This window comes from Budorcas taxicolor, chromosome 6 (genome assembly GCF_023091745.1).
Source record: "Budorcas taxicolor isolate Tak-1 chromosome 6, Takin1.1, whole genome shotgun sequence".
NCBI lineage: Eukaryota > Metazoa > Chordata > Mammalia > Artiodactyla > Bovidae > Budorcas > Budorcas taxicolor.
This window is the reverse complement of record NC_068915.1, coordinates 90879009-90904856: the sequence shown is the minus strand read 5'-3', so window position 1 is coordinate 90904856 and position 25848 is coordinate 90879009. Positions and strand designations below refer to the sequence as shown.

The following is a 25848-nucleotide window of genomic DNA, read 5'->3' as shown; positions in this document are numbered from 1 at the left end:
TGGTGCTGTGGTTATGTGTGTGTATAATATGTATGGATATTTAAATGAGAACCGTCTGTCATCTAAACATCTTTCTAAACCGTTGATCAGTGTGTCACCTGTTCGTTAAAATTCTTCTGTGCTTCTCATTTACAGAGAAAACAACTCAAACTTACTAACTTAGCCTGTAAATCCTTTCATGATCTGCCTCCTGCCTGTGTTTCTGACCTCATCTCCTTTTCTGCTGCACCCCCTCTGATCTCTCTGTTCTGGCAGCCTGCTAACCCTGCCAGGATGTTCTTTTCCCTGTTTTGAGTAGGGGATTCCTCTTAGTCATTCAAATCTCATATGCATGAAGAACCCTAATTACAACTTACAGTTTTTATAAAGCTGAATTGAGACATTTCTCCATTAAGTAGCCAGTTTGTGCATTTTTAAACACTGTTACCTGGGTGACTGGCATTGGGTCCCTTTTACCTGGCCAGTGCTCCCACCTGCAGAGAATTTCAGGTGTAAAGGCGCCCAGCTGCCCTTTCTCTAGAGCACTGTCTTCAGCTAAATAGGAGCCCCAGCCCCTGAGGGGTGGCCCTTCCAGCCCATAGGTGATGTCTGACTAACCCAGAGGTTCAAAAGCCCAACCCTTTCCACAGGGTGGATCCAACTCCAGGGCTTCTCTGTAATCAAACTAAAGCTTGTCTCCAGCCACAGAGATGTCCTTGCCCAGCTTTTCTCTGCCTTCTGCTTTCTTTCCTTCCCTTCTAGAAAAGAGCACACATTAGACAAACCTCTGTAATGAATTGCACTCTGATGCTAGGGAACCCAGTCAGAGGCATTATTTAAATATCATACATCAACTTTTCAAACATCTTTACAGCTGGTAGAACTTACACAGAAATTATCGTCATAAAACACACTAATATCCTTTACCAAAGCTTATAAAAATGCTAAGTCTGTAGATTCAACTTTGTTTCTTATTCTTTCACTTTCCCAAGCTTTCTGTAATTCTGTTTTTATACATCTCCAGGATTATCTTAATTTGGTTAGGCCCCAAAGAAAAAGCATACCATCTCAGCAAAGCCTGAGAAGCTTCAGACTTGAACCATTATGCAAGACTTTTACTCATGTCATCGATTTTTCAAGTCCTTGTGGGCCATACAGATTTTGAGTGTAGAGACTTACTGTCTTTCCAAGTAATTAGGTTTTCTTTGTTTTGTGTGCTAACAGTATCCAGCCAAATTGATCTGCAGGCATTATTAAATAAATGTGTGTATTATTTCTTTGTAGTGTTTTATGATGATTAGTAGGTTTTGAAAAATAATTAAGAGATTGCTAGGAAACAAGGGATTGAATCAGTATAATTAGCATTCCTCTTTAGAGGAATCATTAGAACACAGTGGTGAATCCTGTTTTTAATTAGCTGTAGTGATAACCACCAATCCTTTTCAACTCCTGGACTTTTTCTTCCTAGCCCTTTGGCTGTTTTTCCAGGACTTTTTGAATCATTCCCAAATTTGTGTTCACTTTTTCTTGCTTATATAGGTATAAACAACTGTGTTTTTTAGTGGAAGAAACAAAATACTCATGTATATTAACACTTAATAAAATCATGGTTTATTATTTATTTATTATTTTTAAATAACATTTACATATTTAATAAAATTTATATGTCTCTATCTTTGACATCATAGGTACCTATTATTTAAGTTCAAATGGTCACAACCTGGCCAGTCCTTTTAACAATGCCCAAGATGTGTTTGAAAGCATCCTTGCATTCTGGAAGAAATAGTTCCAAATCCTTTCTTACTGTTTTATCTGCCCCAAGACTTGAAATCAACTATTTGTCAAGGATCACTTGTTCCATCTAATGGAGAATTGTATTAGGGGTCAAAATTCAGGGGGTTAAGGGTACTCATGGAAGTTGGTGGTGAGAGTGCTACAACTGCCATTGGGCTGTTCTTACTGCTAACGATACTTCCAAAAAAAATGCCTTGTAAGGTCACAATTTCAGATTGATTATTCCAGTTTAGTGTTAAGTAATTGACCCACCTTTCTTATGGCTGTGGATTCACTGATCACTAGCATTTTATGTTGATACTTCCTTGACCTCCTGTGTAAAGGAGCCCTCCCTCAGTCACTGTGTAGTAATTATACCTGCCTGTTTTATTTCCTTCCTGAGGTTCACCTGTTTATATGCTTACTTGCTTGTCGGTCCCCTCTTCTGCTCCACCCCCAGCATAAGATCCACAAGGGCAGAGACTTTCTGTTCTGTTTCAATGCCTGGAATAACACCTAGTTAGTAGAAGATATTAAGAGGTTTGGGGATGTTCCTCCTCCATTTTGTCATCTTTATCATTGTCTTATAGTATGTTTTTTTTCCTTCCTGAGACATTTTGCAAAGCTTTGATCTTGCTGAGAAATAAGAATCTCATTAATCCATCAAGTTTGCTGGAACTCTTCTTTGAACTTCTACGTTGCCATGATAAGCTTCTGCGAAAGGTAAAGAACAAAACCACTCCCTACCCCCATATGTCATTTTTTCCTTGCAGTGACATAAAACAGAGTTTGGAGTCTCTTGAATTCTTGCAGCTTTGTATCATTGGAAACAGCTAAGAAATAATTTTAATAGGAAAAAGTTGAGCATTGTGTACAGGGCAATATAGTGGTAATAGCTAATGTTCATTGTTTACTTTTTGCTGAGTTACCATTTTCAGAGCATTTTACATATTTTTTTTACTCACAAAGTGCTATGAGATAGGGCTTATTATTGTTATTATTTCACAGATGAAAAATTTGAGGCACAGAGAGAGAGAGTAACGTGCCCAGTGTCACACAGCTCCTGCAGGAGCATAAAGCCAGGCAGCCTAGCTCTAGAACCCAGTCCCTTCTCCACTGCACGGTACTGACAAGCTAAACCTGACCTTCTTTGTTCTTTATATCTCCCTGTGACTTTATGTGACTTTATATATAAGTAAGACCAGGAGCTGAAGGTTTGTGAATTTTCAGAAAGAGAAACTAAAGTTTACATTCATTAACTTATATTTTTTTTCAAAGTGTTAAGAGACTGTATTCATTTGATTTTAGCAATTATACTTCTTGATCTAACTTGTGGAATAAAAATGGTCCATATTTTGGGTACCAATATTTGCATGCATTTAGGGGAGTAACTTTATTTTTCTGGGCTCCAAAATCACTTCAGATGGTGATTGCAGCCATGAAATTAAAAGATGCTTACTCCTTGGAAGGTTATGACCAATCTAGATAGCATATTAAAAAGCAGAGATATTACTTTGCCAACAAAGGTCCATCTAGTCAAGGCTATGGTTTTTCCAGTAGTCGTGTATGGATGTGAGAGTTGGACTGTAAAGAAAGCTGAGCACCGAAGAATTGATGCTTTTGAACTGTGGTGCTGGAGAAGACTCTTGAGAGTCCCATGGACTGCAAGGAGATCCAACCAGTCCATCCTAAAGGAGACCAGTCCTGGGTGTTCATTGGAAGGACTGATGCTGAGGCTGAAACTCCAATACTTTGGCCTCCTCATGCAAAGAGCTGATTCATTGGAAAAGACTCTGATGCTGGGAGGTACTAGGGGCAGGAGGAGAAGGGGACGACAGAGGATGAGATGGCTGGATGGCATTGCTGACTCGATTCACATGAGTTTGGGTGAACTCCGGGAGTTGGTGATGGACAGGGAGGCCTGGCGTGCTGTGATTCATGGGGTCATAAAGAGTCGGACACGACTGAGCGACTGAACTGAGGGGAGTAACTTTCCTGTTTAAAAAAAATATTTTATTGAGATAATATAATTCACATACAGTTCATCCATTTAAAGTGTACACTTCATTGGTGTTTAGTACCTTCACAGAGTTTTGCAACCATCACCACAGTCAATTTTAGAACATCATAACCTCCTTAAACCTCAAACCCATTAGCAGTCACTCCCATCCTCCCATGTATCCTCCCGTCCATCCCAGCCCTAGGCTACCACCAATGTACTTTTGGTCTCTATAAATTTGCCTACTCTACTCTGCATGTTCCTTATAAATGGAATCATATAATGTGGACTTTTTTTTTTTTTTTTTTTAATGTGGGCTTTTTGTGACTGACTTCTTTCACTCAGCATAATGTTTCAGAGTACCTCCATGTTGTAGCTTGTGTCAGCACCTCATTCCTTTTTGTTGCCAAATAATGTTTCATTGTCTGGTTATACCACTTGCTGTTTATTCACTCATCAGTTAATGAACATTTATGTTGTTTTCATTTTCTGGCTGTTAGGAATAATGCTACTATGAATATTTGCGTGAACATTGGAAATATATTTTCATATCTCTTGGGAATTTAACCAGGAATGGATTTGTTGGTCATGTAACTCTATATTTAACCTTTTGAGGGTAACTTTCCTTTAGCTGCTTTTTTTGTTTTGTTTGTTTTTGGTCTCTTTTGTGATAGAAGGAAAAACAGGTAAGCTACATCCTCTTGTACATTTGTATTTCTCTCCAAATAAAGTGAGATTAGAAATGTCAGTTAATGTGCATGTTTTTGTTTCTTTTCCACAGACTTTATACACTCATATTGTGACTGATATCAAGAATATAAATGCAAAACATAAGAACAATAAAGTGAATATAGTAAGTACCCTTTTGTTTTCCATGTTTGCAGCGTTGTACTGCAGTATTGCACAATATATTAAGCCTTCTTTCTCCACTTGTCCTTCAGGTATTGCAGAATTTCATGTATACCATGTTAAGAGATAGCAATGCAACTGCAGCCAAAATATCTTTGGATGTCATGATTGAACTCTACAGAAGAAACATCTGGTAATATATCTACTTGTCTCTTGACAAATAGGCTTCTATACATCTGTAATTACCACAGAACATATACACAAATATATTTCTTTGATTTTGAGGTCTTTAATACATCACTGATATAGATTAAGTTGGAAGTAAAAATACAGAGGCAATCCAAATGACTAATAATAACACTGGCTACCATTTCTTGAGCACCTGCACTATGCCTTACCCTGTTCAACCTGCAGAACAGTGTAATGTAGCTTATCTGGGATTATTCCCATCTTACAGGTAATGAGACCTGTAGTTTCACAATGCGCTTAAGTGTAGTAGTGCATAAAAGGTAGAGTTAAAATTCAAACTCTGGTCTGTCTAGGCTTTTCCTACTCTGCCTCTGAGAAGATTTTCAAATCACTTTATCTTCTATACTTAAATTATCATGTTTTATAAACTTCAGCTTGTTGGTACAGTGCCCCCAATTCATGTCTTTTGCTTTTCTTATTCATTAATTTTTTTTTAAGTATAAAAGTGATGTTTGTTGCAGTGGAAAAGCTGGAAAGTTGTTTTTTTTGTTATTTTTGTTTTTTGTTTTTTAAATTTATTGGTAGTCCTACCACCTATATGCTTTCCATGTGGCACTAGTAGTAAAGAACCCCCACCTGCCAATGCCAGAGACAAACAGACGCGGTTCAATTCTTGGGTTGGGAAGATCCCCTGGAAAAGGAAATGGCAACCCATTCCAGTATTCTTGCCTGGGACATTCAATGGACAGAGGAGCTTGGCGGGCTAAGGTCCATAGGGTCACAAGGAAATAATCACAGTTAATATGATATTTCCTCTTGTCTTTTCTTTCATATGAATGTTGAAATATGGTTGGAATTTTGCTGTATTGTAGTTTTTCTTATTTTTCCCCCCAATTTATCTTGAGTAGGGTTTATATGTCATTTAAAATCCGTCAAAAAAGCCACTTTTTAATGTCTGCATAGCTTTCTGACACACAACTGGTCTGGAAATGTTCGCCTGTAGTTGGCTATTTAGCAACCCATGACTTTGCAATAGTACAAACTATAAATTTTAACATATCAGAAGTATTTATTATTTATTTTGTGCCATTGTCTATGCTGTCAAGTACAGTAGAATGAAATTTTACTTTAAAACACTCAACTGTCTTCCCCCAGGAACGATGCCAAAACTGTCAATGTGATCACAACGGCCTGTTTCTCTAAGGTCACCAAGGTGAGCTCCTGCAGGGCTGTGTGAAGGCGCCATTGGTAGGTAGTCGCTTCTCTAGTTGAAAGGTGAAGGAGAGGAGTTGGTGTGCAAGGAAGCGCTCGTGTGCAGACACACTGTCCAAACTGTCCTCAGGCTGCTGCCCTGGTTTATCTGTGCTCTAGAACAGTCAAACAAAATTAAGAGTTTTTCAAATGCTCTCTATTAAACAGTAGCCTTAGCGTTTATTTTATGTTTTCCCCTATAAATCTTGACTGTTCTTTTATTGGGCTCAGACAAAGCTGAAAGAAATTTAAGGGCATGTTTGACTTTCTGTTAGAAGGGCTATAATATCACTTTTCTTATGGGGGATGTAGAAGTTCTTGACTTGCTGCTTGAAGGATAACAACCCTGTAGAGCCTGGCTAAGAAAGATGAGCCCAGATCCTACCACTCTTTTCTTTTTTTTTTTCCCCTTCAGATCCTAGTTCATATGCATGTATAAAATATAGACAGAAGTATTTATTCTTTGTTGTAAGCTGGGATGAGTAATTGACTTTGTCTGAACTGGTCTTTAGATATTAGTTGCTGCTTTGACGTTCTTCCTTGGGAAAGATGAAGAGGAGAAACAAGACAGTGACTCAGACTCTGAGGTTAGTTTAACCACAGATACTTTTGAACTTCACAGTTTATCAGATCTTATTCTTGTTCTCAGTGTAGATTGTTAAAGTTAGAAACTTCTATGCTACCTTTATCCTTTATTGAGTTCTGCCATGCTGAGATTTTGTTCTATTTAGATTTTGTCCTACTCTGTAAGATCGGTTAAATGACTAATAAAACTTAGATTCATTCAGTCTTGTTCTTTGTAAAGCTATACCTATATCTCACTGTTTAAACCTAGAATAAAAATTACTGCCAATATATTTTTGAGGTTAAACATCATGGAAGTTTTATAGAGGGGAGAAAGGAAGTTGTGTGTGTGCGCGCGTTCTAAGTCTGTTAGTCATGTCCGACTCTGTGACCCTAAAGACTATAGCCTGCCAGGCTCCTCTGTCCGTGGGATTCTCCAGGAAAGAATACTGGCGTGGGTTGCCATGCCCTCCTTCAGTGGATCTTCCCGACCCAGGGATCCAACTCGCATCTCTTGTATCTCCTGCATTGGCGAGCAGGTTCTTTACCATTAGCGCCACCTGGGAAGCCCTGGGTGGTATAGCATCTTTAAAAGGAAGAATCAAGATTTATGATGCCATGACATTTTCTTTGTTAAAAATACTTTTATTAAGATGAAAAAGAAATTGTAAAAAAAACGTCCCTTCTCATTTTTGCATTTTGGTAATAATACTGGAATATGATATAACATCTTGTAATTTGTTTTGTTATTATTTTATTAAATAACACATGACCAATACATTCCTACTGTAAAAAATTTCAGATATTATAGATATAATAAAATAAAAGTTTTCTCAATCCTTTCTTATTTCTTTCCCACCTCTGTTTTCATAGTTAACCATTTCGTTTCTCATGCCTATATATGTGGACATGTATACATATTGTCTTATGTGTGTAGTCTGTTTTTTAAATATATATAAACAATTTATTTTGCACGTGTTTTCTTTGTGATGACATATATATAGATTGACAGATGTATCAGTGCCTTTGGATAGTCTTCTACTTGTACATATAGATCTATCTCAGTATTTTAACCTCCACATAACGTTTCAGAATATGAAATAAATGTAGTGTAGATTAAGCATTTCCCTATTGATAAAGACTTGTCTCCAGGTTTGTTTTTTTCCTTCAAATACATACTTGCCTTCTGTCTATATATTATATGTCAATAAAAACTCAAAGCAGGAAAACAAGTTAGTGCTGTAGTGGAAATCTTCATATGTGCCTGTTCCTGCACGTGGGCAAATATTTTTATTGAATTTTTAAAGTTGTGTTTATTTTTAATAGCTTCATGCAAAGAGTACAAATACAAAGAAGTGACTGAAAGGGTTATTCTCTGCTCTTATGCAGATTTTCCTTGTTTATGGTTTGACAAAGTAGTTTTTTCTTCAGGATGAAGGACCAACAGCAAGAGACCTGCTTGTGCAGTATGCCACTGGGAAGAAAAGCTCCAAAAACAAGAAGAAGTTGGAGAAGGCTATGAAAGTCCTCACGGTGAGACGCATACCTAGCAAAGGAGATGGGACTCATTCAAACGCAGAATATGTGGTCTTTAGCAAAAGCTTTTAGGCATTTGAAATTAAGTAGCATTTTTGTTAAAGACTTAGAAATGTGTGATGAATTTTTAAGCCCTGATTTTTTTAGATGAATAATTGTTCTCAGCTCTAGCAAAGCCTGACTTGAATAAATTAATTTGATTAAATTCATTTTTATTTGTTTTGATCATGTCTTCTCAGAAGAGAACACAAATGAAGTAAATCTTACATTTTGTAGTGATTATTTGAAGTCATTAATTTGCCCCTAGTTTGTTTTTTAATGTTTATATTTCCAAATCCCTATAATCTCACAGGTGCTAATAGCTGGAACATTCCCAAGCTGACTCTTAGAAGCCTTAAAGCACCTTTAGTTCTTTCAGTTGAAAGAAAGGTTTTTGGAACAAAGATTTTTTTTTCTTTTTAAATAGTGTGATAGACTTGGTAACAGCCTAGGGCCTCTTCACTGTAATTCAGAATGTAAATATTTTCCTCTCCCTTTCTTTCAGAAACATAAAAAGAAGAAAAAACCAGAGGTGTTTAACTTTTCAGCTATTCACTTGATTCATGATCCCCAAGGTACTATAATTATGACCTCCCAAGTTCCTTGTTGGCTTTATCTGCCTATTTAGCTTCCTAACTTCCAGGTTATCAGAGAATATAAAATCCCTGGCACTTAACAGACAATAAATGCTAAACTGTTGCCTGTTGGTTGTGGCCTAGAGAATTATGTTCTAAAGCAGTGATTCCCAGCCCACAGCAAAATAAGAAAAATGTGGTGGAACAGCCCTCTTCGCAATTCATGTCATTCATAATGAGGTAATAGTAGGACATTGTACCTGACCAAATGAAAATTAACAATCTCTTGTTATTCCCGTTTTTTTGTTTGTTTGTTTTTGGGTTTTTTTGTTCTGTTTTAAAACCAGCGGATGGAAACCTAAAATTTGGGAAAGCTGTTCTAGAACACTAGTTCTCAAACTAGATTGCACATGGAATCAGTTGGGGAATTTTATGAAACTATACTGGTACTTGGAGAAGGAAATGGCAACCCACTCCAGTATTCTTGCCTGGAGAATCCCATGGATGGAGGAGCTTGGTGGGCTACAGTCCACGGGTCACAGAGTCGGACACGACTGAGCGACTTCACTTATACTGGTACTTACGTCCTGTTATTCCCAGAGACTGATTAGTTGATATGGGGTATGATTGGGCAATGGGGTTGTTGTTTTGTTTGTTTGTTTTAGAGTAGATCCTTGTTGGTTATCTATTTTAAACATAGCAGCGTGTTTTACCTGTCAATCCCAAACTCCAAATCTATCCCTTCCCTGGCAGTGGGGCTTTTAAATGCTTTCTGTACTCCAGTTTACTGCCCCTTCCTCTCGGTCAGTGTTCCTCAAACTTTTAAAGCATATACAGACCACTGTGGGATCCTACTAAAGTACAGATTCTGATTTTCAGTAGGTCTGAGGCTGGGTCCTGCATTTCAGTAGTTGTAATAAGCTACATGGTGGACAGCTGCAGGTGGTCTGCAGACCACACTTTAAGGAGCACGGTCTTAGAGTGTTTGTCAAACAGTCACTCGATGTTGATGCTGAAAATCTTGGGAATCCTTAAGACTTAACTTTGGGCACCATCAAAGGTATATTTGCTTGTGTGTAAGTCTTTCCACCTGTCCTGTCAGTTCATCCTGGTTCTGCAGTGATTTCAGGCACAGTCACCCTAGAGTCAACGATCAAACCACCGCTTTTCTCTACACTTGTTGGATAATATTGTGCAGACCATGGGCCCACAGTATACATCCGATTGTTTTCTTCTTTCCAGATTTTGCAGAAAAGCTACTGAAGCAGCTAGAGAGCTCCAAGGAGAGGTTTGAAGTGAAGATGATGCTCATGAACCTCATCTCCAGATTGGTGGGAATTCACGAGGTTTGAATTGCATTGTGTTTCTCTTGATGAATATTAGAAGTAGAATTATTCTTGGTAAAAAGATACCTTTGACTAAGGTAGAGTGGTGGCTTGATTTTATCCTCACATACCGTTTCAACCCATATAGTTTACAAAAGGATAAAATCTTTCACTAGAAAACAGCTGTTTTTGTCACTTTTCCTTATCAGTAAGTATGAAGGTTGAATTGTACATGTATTCAGTTTATAGACAGACTGTTTTGTTCTTTTTTTTTTTAACTTCCTTTTATTTACCTTTGTTTCACTTATACTTTTTTCTGAGCCAACATAGCCCACATATTTTTATCAATTGTTACTGTGTTTCACTATTTACCCCTTCATAGCTTTCTTGACTTCCAGCTTACTCACTTAACAAAGCTGAATTCTCTGATTATTCATTTAATATTAAATTAGATTGCAAGAACTCTTTGGTGGTATACTGTACGTTTATTGTGTATACATATGGAAACTTCAAACATACTCAGACTATCTGCCTTTATAGAAAAGGAGGAATTCCCAAAAATTCAGGCCATGAAGAAATGACTGTAAGGTTGTTCCTGTCATTTTGCTCTTGTGACTAGTTCTGATCTGATTGTCATTGAATATGTTGCTTTCTTCAAAAATCAAAAAGTAAAACAGGCTTCTTTTTTGAATATCATGCAGTATAGACAAATACCAAGATAAAAATGAAAGTAGACATGAGTGAATATACTTATTCCATTTCCAAAAGAAAAATTTAACATTTTAAGGATAAATTGGTTTTTCTCCATGGGCTGCAGTTCTAAAGCAGGATCATCCAGTCAATTCTTGTTACATTTGTGCAGTAATTTCAAGTCACACCTGAATTTGAGCTCAACAGAAAAGCAAAAGTGATTTGTAATTCAAGTCTGATTTGATAGAAATGAAAACTGGAGCTTCACAACTGACTGCAATTAAACATCCGCAACCCCATGGACTGCAGCATGCCAGGCCTCCCTGTCCATCACCAACTCCCGGAGTTCACTCAAGCTCATCTCCATTGAGTCGGTGATGCCATCCAACCATCTCATCCTCTGTCATCCCCTTCTCTTGCCTTCAGTCTTTCCCAGCATCAGGGTCTTTTCAGATGAGTTTCAGCTTCAACATGAGTCCTTCCAATGAATATTCAGGACTGATCTCCTTTAGGATGGACTGGTTGGATCTCTTTGCTGTCCAAGGAACTCTCAAGAGTCTTCTCCAACACCACAGTTCAAAAGCATCAATTCTTCAGTGCTCAGCTTTCTTTATAGTCCAACTCTCACATGCATACATGACTACTGGAAAAATCATAGCCTTGATTAGATGGACCTTTGTTGGCAAAGTAATGTCTCTGCTTTTCAATATGCTGTCTAGGTTGATCATAACTTTCCTTCCAAGGAGTAAGCGTCTTTTAATTTCATGGCTGCAGTCACCATCTGCAGTGATTTTGGAGCCCACATCTAGGTGGAGCTCAGAGTCATTTCTCCAGTGTGGTTCGATTGATATATAATAACAAAACTAGACTGTGGGTTTTTTGGTGATCAGATTACACTAGGTGCTATTCAGGTTTGAATTACTATTACTTTTGAAGACTAAAAAAATTGCTTCTGTAGCCACACCAATTTAAAAGTAGAATGTTGCATTTTGACTGCCTTTCCTCCCTTGGTTTATTCTGTGTACACATTCTGCCTTGACATAATGAGGATAGGAACATAGCCTTCCTTTCCTTGATTAATACAGTGCATTGAATCATCCTGGATCACTCATACTTGTTAAGGGGGGAAAAAAAATGACTCCCAGTTAGTTAAGCTTGGTGATATAATTACATCATGGAGCACTGAAACTCTCCAGCTCAGCAGAGTTTATATATTAAGTTTGTGCATTCTTTTATCCACAGCTTTTTCTCTTCAACTTCTACCCCTTTGTGCAAAGGTTTCTACAGCCTCACCAAAGAGGTAAGACTTCCACTTGCTGTGTTCCTTTGGTGGCCTTGGGGTTAGAATAACCATTCAGTCTTTGGTTCTGGAATTACAGTTATTTGGGGGGGAAAAGTTCTAAAATATTTGGTTTCTCAAAGCAAGTCTGTTTGTAATACCATACTCATATGGAAAATTCTTTAAAAGACTTTTGATTATTTACTGTAACTTGGTAATAGATACCAGAGTTTGCCTTACTGCTTTCATTGCCTTTATTTGTATTCTTATTAAAAACATCAACATTGTTAATAGGCTATGCCTCAATACAAAATAAAAGTTTAAAGTTTGGGAAAAACAATAAATAAATAAAAGCAAAAAGAAAGTAATGGTTGTCTTTGCCTTTCAACTTGAACCAAAGTAGGAAAGAAGTGAACATTTATTGAACATTCAGCATGAGCCAGATGCTGTGCTAAGTGATTCCCATGTAGTCATCTTGTTTCATCCTCACTTCAGTCCTATGAGGCAGAGAAAGAAGAAAGACCGAGATCCCTCCCTTCGTTTGCCAAAGGCCTCGTTCTTTATATGTGGATGGTTTAGTCGCTAAGTCGTGTCCGACTCTTGCGACCCCATAGACTGTAGCCATCTGTCCATGGGATTCTCAAGGCAAGAATACTCGAGTAGATTGCCATTTCCTTCTTCAGGGGATTTTCCTGACCCAGGAATCAAACCTGGATCCCCTGCATTGCAGGCAGATTCTTTATATATACTGCTTCTTTAAAGGGGGAGTGTGTGTATATGTGTATGTTTATATTTTTTCATTTATTTAATGATTCCTAGTGAGCACTGCATTAGACGTCAGTGGGCATAAAGTGTTGCTCTTACCTTCATAGAGCTTACATTCTAGAGGAAGATCCACAGAGTGTTGTACATAATATGTCCAGGTGAAGATAAGTATTTTGAGAAAAAAGGAAGCAGGTAAAGGGAATAGATTATGTGGTCAGGAGAGACATTTTGATGAGGCAGCAGCTGAGCAGGAAGCAAGGCAGTGAGCCACGCAGACGTCCGAGAGTTGGGTGTTCCAGGCGGAGTACTCAGCAGGAGCGCTAAGGCCGGTGTGTGTGCTCGCCATGTTTGCTGTGGTCCTGAAACGGGGCTGTAAACTGACTGTGGCCTTTCTGATCTCTTACGCTGTTAGAAGTAACGAAGATCCTTCTGTTTGCTGCACAAGCGTCTCATCACTTAGTACCCCCAGAGGTGAGAACTCTTAAACTTTACTTCTGTCAGGATCTAGTGAGTACATAGCAGTGCCACTGAGTATCATGGTGGCTTTTCCCACAGAGATTACTGTCCTCGTCGCCTTCTTAAACTGAGTAGAAGAGACACTAGCTCTTAAGGACACTTATACAGAGAAGTTTACTTTTAGAAATAAAAACATTTTATTATAGAAAATGAAGTTTGTTTTGAACCAGTGGTTGAGAACTCTTGTTTTGATGAGTGGCCAAATTTTATCCTGGAGAAGGCAAGAATATCAGTGAATTTATATAGTGATTATTTTTCAAAGCTGGTAGTTCCTTTCTTTGATTAAAAGAGTGTTGGATAAACCTGGGTCAAAGCAACATTGAAAACTTAGATTAAAGGAGAGCCAGATTTAATCTCAGAATAGCCAAGAAGACAGCGACACCCAAAGTAGAGTTACTTTTCTGTCTTCCTCAGTCTTGCTCCTTCCACCTCCCAGACCGAAGGTGGAGGGCTGTTTTTCCGCTGTAATAGTGTATCATCCCTTCATCACCAAGCATTTGAGTAGGTGGAGACATGTTACCAGTACTCATACCCTTTCTTTCCATCCCATTCAGATCATCCAGTCATTGCTCATGACTGTGGCCAACAATTTTGTTACTGACAAGAACTCTGGAGAAGTCATGACAGTAGGGTATGTAGAACGTGGCTGGAGGCAGTGGCACTGGTTTTCACCTACTGGCTTTGCTTTCCGTTACCAAGATGTGAAATTTCAGCTGAAATGTGTCCTCTGAGAAAAACTTAAAATATACTTCCGCCTTCTCAGTATTTTTCTTCTTCTCTTGGTAATTTTTAAATTTATTGATTAGAATTTTGAGCCAGAGAAAAGATTTCTGTCCTTCTAATCAACATTTTGTTTTTTAACTAGCTTTTTACTGTTTCAAATGAATGCTTGTGTGCAGTCTAAATATTTTTTCCCTGTCTGCTACCCTGAATTCCTGTCTTCCCTGGAACAAATTGATTCATTATTAAATGATTCTTTAATCCCAAAGCAGTTCAGTGACCTTTTTGATTAATTTGAAAACACTTAGTGAGTGTGAGCACTGGTTTAGGATGTCCAGTCTGTCCTGATAACTAAGCAGTATGCTGAACAGCTGCTTTTTATCTCACTTGGAAAACATTCTGGGAGATAACAGCCCTAAAGACTAACTCTTTGGGTGGAATAGGGGGAGGGGAGGGGATGTATATGTAATTATGACTGATTAGTGTTGATGTACGGTAGAAACCAGCAAAACATTGTAAAGCAGTTATCCTCCAATTTAAAAAGAAAAAAAAGACTTTTACTTGACCTAATACAATTTCCCCTAGAGTTGGCGAATAAATGCTGCCAACATATACAAGCCCACCTCCCTTGATTGCCTTTTGCTTTACACATTGAAGGTCTGGTAACTTTGTGTGGGGCAAGTCTAATGGTGACATCTTTCCAATAGCATTTGCTCACTCTGTGTCTCTGTGTAACGTTTTGGTAATCCACCAGCATAAGGATTATGCCTCACTGAAGGCTCAGATGAAGGTTAGCATTTTTAGCAGTAAAGTATGTTTTAATTAAGGGTGCAAGTGAAACTGAAATAGCTCAGTCGTGTCCGACTCTTTGTTACCCCATGGACTATAGCCTACCACGCTCCTCCGTCCATGGGATTTTCCAGGCAAGAATACTGGAGTGGGTTGCCATTTCCTTCTCCAGAAGATCTTCCTGACCTAGGGATCAAACCTGGGTCTCCTGCATTGTAGGCAGATGCTTTACCATCTGAACCACCAGGGAAGGCTTAAAACATTTTTTTCTTAGACATAATGCTGTTGCACATTTAATAAGCTACATTATAGTTGAAACATAGCTTTTATATACACTGGGAAACCATTAAACATGTGTGACTTGCTTTATTGCATTGTCCTGGAACCAGATTTGCACTATGTCCAAGGCATGCCTGTATTTTAGAGGTGACGATGTTGTTTATTCTTCTAATAGAGGAAATAGCAGCAAACTGTGTGGAAACAAACCCTTCTGAGGCTGCCCGCTCCCACATCCCACCAGGGACCTCAGCCCTATAAAACCGACGTTATATTCCTTGTGATTTAGTCTTTTTAGAAAATATTCTTAGGTTGAACCACATGAAACTGCTGTGTTTTTTTTTAATTTAATTTTTTCCTTTTTTAGAATCAATGCTATAAAAGAGATAACAGCTCGATGTCCTTTAGCCATGACTGAGGAACTTCTGCAAGACCTGGCTCAGTATAAAACACACAAAGATAAGAGTAAGTGCTGTGTTATTCTCAGTAGATGAAGGAGTATAGAGTATCTCATTTTTGTCTCAATAGACTCTTTGCTCTGAAGTTTCTAGTTAAAGCTGTTATTTTCCAGATGTGATGATGTCTGCTAGAACTTTGATTCAGCTTTTCCGAACACTGAATCCTCAGATGTTGCAAAAAAAATTTCGGGTAGGTGAAGCATACATATATTGATCAAGGATTTGGTCTCAGAAAGTGAGAGTCACTTCCTCCAATTTGAGTTTGAGTATTTCTGGTGCTTGGAATAGGAAATAGCAGCCCACTTCGGTATTCTTGCCTGGGAAATCCCATGGACAGAGAGAGCCGGCAGGGGCTACAGTCAGGCCATCACGGTTGAACTAGATGGGGTTGCAAAGAGGCGGGCACAACTGAGCACATTTCTGATGCTTCCATTCAGAGTGTTGGTGATACACGTAGTTTTATTCTTTAAACTCAGAATAAAGTTGAATACTATTCCTTAACTATCTTATAGTTGGTATATGCTCTTTGATACTGAATGAGTCTTATAGACCTTTTCAGATCTGTAACTGATGACAGCATTGAACAGGCTATTCCTTAACCAGATACTACCTCTATTGAGGTGGGAGGAAATGAGATGTATGTATGTAACGAGAGCAGAGATCTCAAGACTTAAGAATCAAAGTTTCCTGGGTTAGTTCAGAAGAAAGCAAGAAAACAGTGGGCAAAGTTTTGAGAGGGAATTTACTTTGACCCAAGACATTGGTGAACTGTTTTTGTCATTCATTTGCTTCCATTTTTTGTGATTCTTGTGAGTTCATAATCCTAGAGGATCCTTTTCATGAATAATGTTTTGCTGTCTAAGCAAAAAACTAGTTCCTTTCCTTTAGGGTAAACCTACAGAAGCCTCCATAGAAGCAAGAGTGCAAGAATATGGAGAACTGGATGCTAAAGATTACATTCCAGGAGCAGAAATTCTGGAAGTTGAAAACAAAGAAGGAAATGCCGAAGGCGATGAAGGTTTGTTTTTATTGTACCATTGTTCAGGACAGAATCACTCCTGCTATATCTATATTGACCTTGAAATCTTTATACTGTTTGGACATTCATTCAGCTGATGTTAACTGAGTAATGACCGCTGCTGCAGGCATTGCAGGTATTGATGGCCGTTGATGGGCATGGTTCCTGCTCTGAGGGAACTGACATTCTAGTGTAGGAAATGCATTTTTGTGTCCTTCAGATTGGTTGCCCTTTATCAAGGGCATGCTGTTTGATACTTGGAAAGATAATGGGTTTTTGTTGTTGTTATTGCCTAGAAAAAATGGTAAGGATTACAGTCTCTAGCAGTCCTCCCACTGAAGGAGAATCCTTGTTGAACTTGTTGAGGAATGCTTGAAGAACCCTGTTCTGATTTCCAAAGCTAGCATTTATTGCACTGGTTACTCAGTCCATGGGGTCGCAAAGAGTCGGACATGACTGAGTGACTTCACTTTCACTAGAGTCCTATCTTCTTCCTGTTTGTTCATTATTTCAACAAAACTTTCATAAATATTAGCTATGAGCCAGCCACTGTCAAAGCAAAGATGAATGACATGGTTCCTGTCCTTGAGAATTTTTCATAAACAGCTAATAAAGCATTAACAGGATTTATGATTAGAGTCAGGTATAAGGGTAGGAGAGAGGTCAGGTACGCCTCAGAGGTTCAATAAAATCTTCAAGGAAATGGTGAGCCATGAGTCATACTTTGATTGCTGAGTGAGCAATTGTAGAATAGTGGAGACTTTCCAGGCAAAGGATTTAGGAAACTTTTAGAATATAGGATACAAGGCGATGCACAGAAAGCTGTGAGACTGGAGATAGAGTTGGGGCCTTCTTGGGAGTGCCATGCCTAAGAGCTGAGATCAGAATGTGGGTGTCCACTGAGATAACTGCAGGTGTCCTTGACTCTGAAAACTCTCTGCGGTAGCTCCATTAGGAACTCTGATGCCTTTTTAATGAGATGTCTACAAGGTTCTTGCACAACCAGAATTCTCTGCCTTGGTTCCCTGAATGATTTGTTTCTAGCTAATTTCTCAAACACTTAAAATGTGCTTAGAAAAGTTAAATAACTCATATGCAGTCACTGTAAATATACAGGTACAGTTTTGACGGACATGACTGGTTTGGTGGAAAGATCACAGACTCTGGAGTCATATGTGATTTTCCTAATTTCAGCGTAGCCTGCATTTCTAGCAGTTTTTTGGCCTGGGGCAGGTTATGTAACTTGAGAATCTACTCCTCTTTTGTTGAGTCACGTCGGTCAGAGAAAGATTGTCAAATCTTGGCTCATGGTGGATGCTTAATCAGTGCTTATGCTCCATTCCTTGACTTAGTTAAATTGATGTGACTTATTTAACAATACTACTACCCAACTCTTAGTGAGCCCCTACTTGAGGTTCATTATATAAGTTTTCTTTTGCTTGATTTGCCTCAGTGTACCATGAGTGCTGAGCAGAAGTCAGGGGTGCTGACATGCTCTTTTTCATGCAGATGGCTGGGAGAGTGCCAGTCTCAGTGATGAGGCAGATTCCGATGGTGAATGGGTTGACGTGCACCATTCTTCCGACGAAGAACAGAAAGAGATCGTAAGTCCTAAAAGTTCTTGTTCCAAGTGTTGAGGGGCTATGCTCTCAGTAGAGTTAATGGCCGTTTAAGCCTGTGTTGTGTTCTCTCAAGTCCGAGAAACTGAACAGCATGCCCCTGGAGGAGCGGAAGGCCAGAGCGGCGGCCGTCAGCACTAGCCGAGTGTTAAGTCAGGAAGACTTCCAGAAAATCCGAATGGCCCAAATGAGGAAAGAGCTCGACGCTGCCCCTGGGAAAGCCCAAAAGAGGAAATACATTGAAATAGACAGTGATGAGGAGCGCAGGTAAGACGGCACAGGCACCAGGCCCTCAGTCAGCTCATGTGATTATGAAAGTCATAGGAAAAGGAATTCTCTCCTTGTTTGATATTATGGTTTTTTTCTTTACCCCAGGGGTGAGTTACTATCTCTTCGGGACATTGAACGGCTTCATAAAAAGCCAAAGTCTGACAAGGAGACAAGACTAGCAACTGCAATGGTGAGTGAGGCATGTCATTGCCTGGTTCTTTAAAGACAGCAGATAACAGTGAAGTGAAATACGACTCAAAACTTGTATAGGCACAGAAAAGCTATAATTAACATGGAATAGAAGGCATAGATGGGAAGTTAGATGAGTTTTAGCAACTTGATAGCCACTTAACCACCGTCCAAGACCAGCTGTGGAGCGCAGAAAGGCACCATAACATTTTCCCAGTTTAAAGGAGGTGCACAGTCGACAGTCCATTTATCAAAGCTATGAGAAAAGCAGTGGAATGTTTATAGTCATTACAGAAAAGCCAGAGACAGCTGGAGCCTGCCTCCCTTCCCAGCTTCCTTTTCTCTGCCTTTATTGTTTCAGACACCATTCCAAACAGTCCCCACATCACCCTCTGTTCCATTGGTACTGGCATCTCTTTAGATAAGTTTGAAAGCCCTTGTTTCTTCCCCACACCTGTGCATAAACTATTGCTACTTCCTGAAATGCTCTACCCTTCCCACCGTTCCTCACCAGAAAGGCCTTCATCCTGCAATGAACAGCTCACGAGGTCTCCCTTTCTCAGAGGCTCCTCTGACCTCTTGAAAGCCATTTGTTCCACTGTGCTCCCCAGCCCCATTACAGTACATCACAGTCATGTCTCCCCTGGGCTGAACTGTCACCAAGGAGAGGGACTGGGTTCCATCCACCTTCGTATCCTTGACTTCCAGTAGAGCTGCCACAGAGGAGACGTGTGTGTTGATGCGTTAACTCCTGCCACGGTATTTTTTGTGCATGTGTGCTAATAGGCTGGAAAAACAGACCGAAAAGAATTTGTGAGGAAGAAAACCAAAATGAATCCATTTTCCAGTTCCACCAATAAAGAGAAGAAAAAGCAGAAGAACTTCATGATGATGCGGTATAGTCATAATGTCCGGTCAAAAAACAAGCGTTCCTTCCGAGAAAAGCAGGTGAGTTCAACCTGAAGCTTGACTAGGCAGAGTGGTGGTGGTGTTCTGAGACTTCTCTATGTCTGAGTGGAATCGTGCCCTCTAAGACCTTGTGTAACGTGTGTCTCGGGATTAATGGGCTATATTCTTAGCGTGGAGAGGTGGAGAGCAGTCAGGGCATGTAAATCCTATACCTAACTTGGTTGAGATTCAGCTGTGTGACTTGTTTTTTTTTCTCCTCTGTAAATGAGTTTAGGCTAAATGATTGCTAAGGTCCATTCCTATGCTAAGAGTCTCTTGGTATTGCATCTGTGAAATACAGTATGAAACTCAACTGAAGAATAGTTTTTGAGTGTTTGTTATATGCCTGGTGCTTTTCTCCAAAAAACATTATAATGTGTGGTAGTATCTCAGAAAGGGCTTCCTAGATGGCTCAGTGGTAAAGAACCTGCCTGCCAATGCAGGAGACGCATGTTCAATCTCTGGGTCAAGAAGATCCCCGGCAGAAGGAAATGACAATGCACTCCAGTATCCTTGCCTGGGAAATTCCATGAACAGAGAAACCTGGCAGACTACAGTCCACAGGGTCGAGAGTGGAACAAGACTGAGTGACTAAGCAACAACAGTGTCTCAGAAACAGCTTCAGGAGAGCAGTACAGACTAAACAGTCTGTCCCTGGCATGGTCCTTCCTCTGTGTGCCCTTATAGGACCTTGGCATTTTATTTTACCCATTTTCTGTCTTGGGCGAGTAGTCCTGTTATTATAGTAAAGCAGATTTTTGTTTTTATATCCTTGTCTACTGGGAATGTACCCAGAAGAATCTCTAGGAAATCAGGTAAATCAAGTAAATCAGGTAAAGTAAATGTCAGTGCCGCATCCTGAACCAGTGTTCCTAAATTGCCAGCCAGTTATGAACCTCCCAGTTCCAAATGTGAGAGCCAGCTCACCCGGGCAGGGCTCCGTCTGTGTGGGAACCAAGTCAGAATGAACTAAATTAAGATACCCCCTTAAGGCCTCCCTATCTATTTAAACTTGGTAGTTCTCAACTGTTTAGCTGCTGCTGCTGCTAACTTGCTTCAGTCGTGTCCAACTCTGTGTGACCCCAGAGACAGCGGCCCACCAGGCTCCTCCGCCCCTGGGATTCTCCAGGCAAGAACACTGGAGTGGGTTGCCATTTCCTTCTCCAATGCATGAAAGTGAAAAGTGAAAGTGAAGTCACTCAGTCATGTCCGACTCTTTGCAATCCCATGGACTGCAGCCCACCAGGCTCCTCTGTCCATGGGATTTTCCAGGCAAGAGTACTGCAGTGGGGTGCCATTGCCGTCTCCGCAACTGTTTAGCAGCATTGTGTAAGTAATGAAATGACAATATTGTGAATAGAAGTTGTTGAAAGCCGAAGTGAAAGAAGCCATTAAAGATTTTAAATAGTCTTGGACTTCCCTGGTGGTCCAGTGGTTAAGAATCCACCTGCCAGTGCTGGGGACAGGGGTTCAGGAAGATCACACTTGCTGAGGAGCAGCTAAGCCCGTGTGCCACAACTAATGAGCCCACGTGCTCCACAAGAGAGGCCACTGCAGTGAGAAGCCCGTGCATCACAACTAGGAAGTGCTCCCTGCTCATAGCAACTGGAGAAGACCCGCGATGAAGACCCAGTGTAGCCAAAAACTAATTAATTAATTGTAAAAGATTTTAAATTGAATTTTCCCAATTCAATTTAAATTCATGGTTGAATTGATTAAATCCATTAGTTTATCCTTCCCTGCCTTTTGTACGATTTTACAGTTGAGGAAATAGTTGGCAGTTGGCAGGCCTTGCCTTATTTTGAGATATTTATAATCTTGTTACACTTAGCTAGGAGTGTTCCCTTCCCCACTTCCTCTATTTTTAGCAGATTTTCTTTGGCATGATAGAGAAGCCCCGCTTTGTTCCCATCAGCACCTCTGAAGTATCAAATATTTGTCTTAAAGAATTTTTTAAGAGGAAGTTAAGAGTTCAGTGGACATGTGCACACATTGCTTCAAGAATGCTTTTTCCTCCTCCGGTTTTCTTGCCATGACCAGAACTTCTGTGTTTGTTTCCTTGTCCTATATTTTCTTCAGGGTCTCTTCATGATGAAGCTTGACTCTGGGTTCCTAATTTTCTCTATTCTCTCCTTCCCTCTAGGCCAGCAGAGTAATCAATTATTAAGTGAAAATTATTAAGTGAGATATTTTACATTCTTGTTTCTGAGCTAATTGAAGCCCAGTGTGTTTTACACTTGTGCTCTGTGCTGTGTGCAGTCGCTCAGTCGTGTCTGCCTCTTTGTGACCCCATGGACTGTAGCCCGCCAGGCTTCTCTGTCCATGGGGATTCTCCAGGCAAGAATTCTAGAGTGGATTGCCATGCCCTCCTCCAGGGGATCTTCCCAATCCAGGGATCAGATCCAAGTCTTCTGCATTGCAGGCGGATTCTTTACTGTCTGAACCACCAGGGAAGCCCATGAAGTGGTGGTAGCCACTGGAGGGGGTAGCCTATCCCTTCTTCAGGGGATCTTCGTGACCCAGGAATCGAACCAGGGTCTCCTGCACTGAAGGCGGATTCTTTACCAACTGAGCTACCAGGGAATATTTGGACTAGCCATGTTTCATTGCCCAACAGCCATATATAGCTAGTGGCTACTGTATTGGATGGTGTATTTATAGAGCATCTCCAAAAAGAGGTAAGACTAGAGAAGGAGGGTAAAGCACATGAGAAGAGAAAGAGAAGAGGACCTTGCAGGGTGTTCAGATGGTGTGAACAAGGAAGGAGCCTGATATATGTGTGAGAGTGGCCTGTGCTTTGTCACAAAGTTTAATGAGTGGAATTAAATCCGTACTGAGTTACAACATTATTAGCTGATTGTCGTTCGGTCGCCCAGTCGTGTCCAACTCTTTACGACTCCATGGACTGCAGTACACCAAGGCCTCTCTGTCCCTCACCATCTCCTGAAGTTTGCCCAAGTTCGTGTCCATTGCATTGGTGATATATTATTAGCTAATATATCATTCTTAACCATATGGATGACTATTCCACAGCTTTCCAGTTTTGAACTTATTTACTGCAGATGGTGATTGCAGCCATGAAATTAAAAGACGCTTACTCCTTGGAAGGAAACTTATGACCAACCTAGATAGCATATTCAAAAGCAGAGATATTACTTTGCCAACCAAGGTCCATCTAGTCAAGGCTATGGTTCTTCCAGTAGTCATGTATGAATGTGAGTTGGACCGTGAAGAAAGCTGAGTGCCAAAGAATTGATGCTTTTGAACTGTGGTGTTGGAGATGACTCTTGAGAGTCCCTTGGACTGCAAGGAGATCCAACCAGTCCATCCTAAAGGAGACCAGTCCTGGGTGTCCATTGGAAGGACTGATGCTGAGGCTGAAACTCCAATACTTTGGCCACCTCGTGCGAAGAGTTGACTCATTGGAAAAGACCCTGATGCTGGGAGGGATTGGGGGCAGGAGGAGAAGGGGACGACAGAGGATGAGATGGCTGGATGGCATCACCGACTCGATGCACATGAGTTTGGATGAACTCTGGGAGTTGGTGATGGACAGGGAGACCTGGTGTGCTGTGATTCATGGGGTCTCAAAAGTGTCGGATACGACTGAGCAACTGAACTGAACTGAACTGAATCAATGTATAACAATATGAACGGATACTATAATTAAACTGAGTTTACAGATATGAAAACAATACATATATGGCTAACTCAGAATTACCTTCTTAGCCATGCAACTTAGGTTGAAAGAAACTTGTTAATTTTTTTCTACCATAAGTGTCCCAGTTACTCTGCCTGTCTACACAGACATACTAAGACCCAGACCTGAGTTAAAGGCAAGAAATCAATAACTTAAAATCATAAAATTCAAAAAGTTTGAATATGTAGATATGGAGCCAGGCAACTTCCACCCCCCCAAAATGCTTTAAAGTTTCTAGGACTCAAAAGGTGATGGGTGCTTGGGGAATTAATGGAATAATATTCATAACAAACTTAAAAGGTACACAGTGGCCTTGGTTATCTTCTTTTTAAATCTAGGTTTATTCTTCATAATCTTTTACTTGATATTCCATTCATTTTCTTTTGGGAACTGTGAAACTTTCTGAGGATATTTACAGGTTCACTTTGAACACTGGTCCAGTGGCCATCTTCTCTAGGTCATGTTTACCTCATTGTTTCTTTATCTTCCAGCTGGCGCTACGAGATGCACTCTTGAAAAAGAGAAAAAGAATGAAGTAACTTCCAAGCAAGTCTTCCGTTCCAAGGAGAATGCTAAATTTGTATCATTACTCTGAAAACTTGCAAATTAAGAATATTTGTTTACATTGAAAAGTCCAGAAGCACTATGTTGTGAAAACCACAGTAAACTTGGTAGCTTTTGGTGTTCTTATTTTAGAGATGGGTATTGGTGGGAATGTTTGAAATGTAAACAGTTGTGGTATAAAATCATCTTCATTTAGTGTTCATGCAAGAAAATAATGATATACACATGTATAAAGAGTGAGAGAGAGTGCCTATTGTCACTGAAGATATGAAAATGGATGAGCCATAACTTCTCATTCAAGATATTTATAACCTGTTTGTAGGATGGGGAGAGGGGCAAGTGTGTTTATATGTATTTACACTGCTGTATAAATAGTTCTATAGTAGAGACAGTTTTATACTTCTGTGGAGTCACAGAGGCCTTACGGACTAACTCTGCAGAGGATGGGTATTATATTTTCTTAAAACAGGACAATGTTACAAGAGTAAGAGGATCTTACTTGTAAATAGGCTTACCTGCTGAAAACAGGTTCCTGCTGTACAGATTTTGAGTAGACAGTTTAGCCTTTTTAGTCCATCCATCCAAAAGATGTAATTATTTTATATGCCAGGTAAAGGCGTTTTGGCTAAGATCTCATTTTTTAAATTGCCTTAAGTATAAATAGTAATCTCAGAGTGGCTTCTGTTCATTATTTGGGCTGCCCACTTCTTTCCTTTTTCTTAGAGGAAAAAGAAATCAGATTACTTTCCTCGGTCTTCCTTGACCCTGTAATATGTCCAGCCCTCTGCTGGCCTTGTCTCAATAAAAGGTTTCTAATGTCAAATAGGTACTCTGTGTGCCACGTGGTGTGTCTTATCTCCCTCCCCCAGGCATACCTGAGTAGATTCCAAGGGCCACGAGAGCCATGGTCAGCTGTTTGCAACTTTCTGCATTTGGAAATCGTTTGGTGCCCTTTGTCTCAAATTTCTTAGATAATATTGTGATAGTCGGAAAAATTGCTTCAAACTAGAGTAAAAGGCAATTTTCTGTCCACTCAGCAGCTTGTAAAACCACTTCTCTTACTCCTTTTCTAGCATCTTCTGTTTACTTTCCGAGTTCAACTTCAGTGTTACTTCAATGAAACTTTGTGACTTTTCCTAAGACACCCCATACCACTAGGGATTAATGATTACTTTGCTGTGGCCTGGCGAAAGGAACCCTCCATCAACCCCCAGCAGCTTCAGTGTTTCACAGGAAGTGCATGTTTGAATGTTTCAGACCTGAAACTGCTCTTTGCTCTTTGCATTTTTCAACTGTCTCCCTGTGTATGTGTCTAGCTCCAGCAGTAAATAAAACTCAAAATGGCCTAGGGTCTGTAGCTTTGCTCTTTGAAATTGTGGTGATGCTGGGTACTTTCATCCTTCCCCTAGGCTTTTTCACCCCTCTGAGCTGCCGAGAGGCCAAGAGTCCATTCTGTAGTCTCCTCTCTGTTCTACTCTTAACTGAAGTTTGTATGGCAGCTAAATTTCTGGCTTTAAAAGTTATAGCTTTAACTTTTATTTCTTTAATCCCAAAGTATCAGTTCAGTTCAGTCGTGTCTGACTCTGCAACCCGATGGACTGTAGCACGCCAGGCTTCCCTGTCCATCACCAACTCCTGGAGCTTGCTCAAACTCCAAGTTGGTAATGCCATCCAACCATCTTATCCGCTGTCATCCCCTTCTCCTCTTGCCTTCAGTCTTCCCCATCGTGAGGGTCTTTTCCAGTTAGTCAGTTCTTTGCATCAGGTGGCCAAAGTTGGAGCTTCAGCATCAGTCCTTCTAGTGAATATTCAGGACTGATTTCCTTTAGAATTGGCTTGATCTCCTTGCTGTCCAACGGACTCTCACAGCATATAATTCCTTTTATTATTTTATAAGTCTTCTATTGAGAATATTTTCTGTTTAAGTTTGGAGGTCAGATCCTCACAAGGTTGGATGCTGTCAACAAC

The 25848-nt window shown here is 40.0% G+C and overlaps 1 protein-coding gene across 1 annotated transcript in view; it reads left to right on the top strand.

Annotated features, from left to right (window-relative positions):
* The window catches only part of SDAD1 (SDA1 domain containing 1), a 30733-nt gene extending 5137 nt beyond the window's left edge, over positions 1-25596 (top strand). The window contains exons 4-22 of the mRNA XM_052641922.1: positions 2365-2475; positions 4533-4604; positions 4693-4793; positions 5945-6002; positions 6553-6627; positions 8036-8137; positions 8685-8754; positions 9997-10100; positions 12012-12069; positions 13226-13284; positions 13884-13960; positions 15482-15579; positions 15686-15762; positions 16461-16590; positions 18100-18194; positions 18286-18476; positions 18585-18669; positions 19455-19616; positions 23808-25596. Of these exons, the coding sequence (XP_052497882.1) occupies positions 2365-2475; positions 4533-4604; positions 4693-4793; positions 5945-6002; positions 6553-6627; positions 8036-8137; positions 8685-8754; positions 9997-10100; positions 12012-12069; positions 13226-13284; positions 13884-13960; positions 15482-15579; positions 15686-15762; positions 16461-16590; positions 18100-18194; positions 18286-18476; positions 18585-18669; positions 19455-19616; positions 23808-23855 (1773 nt within the window). The 3' untranslated portion in view covers positions 23856-25596. The remainder of the gene's footprint in view (positions 1-2364; positions 2476-4532; positions 4605-4692; positions 4794-5944; positions 6003-6552; positions 6628-8035; positions 8138-8684; positions 8755-9996; positions 10101-12011; positions 12070-13225; positions 13285-13883; positions 13961-15481; positions 15580-15685; positions 15763-16460; positions 16591-18099; positions 18195-18285; positions 18477-18584; positions 18670-19454; positions 19617-23807) is intronic.
* Positions 25597-25848: the final 252 nt, after the last annotated feature.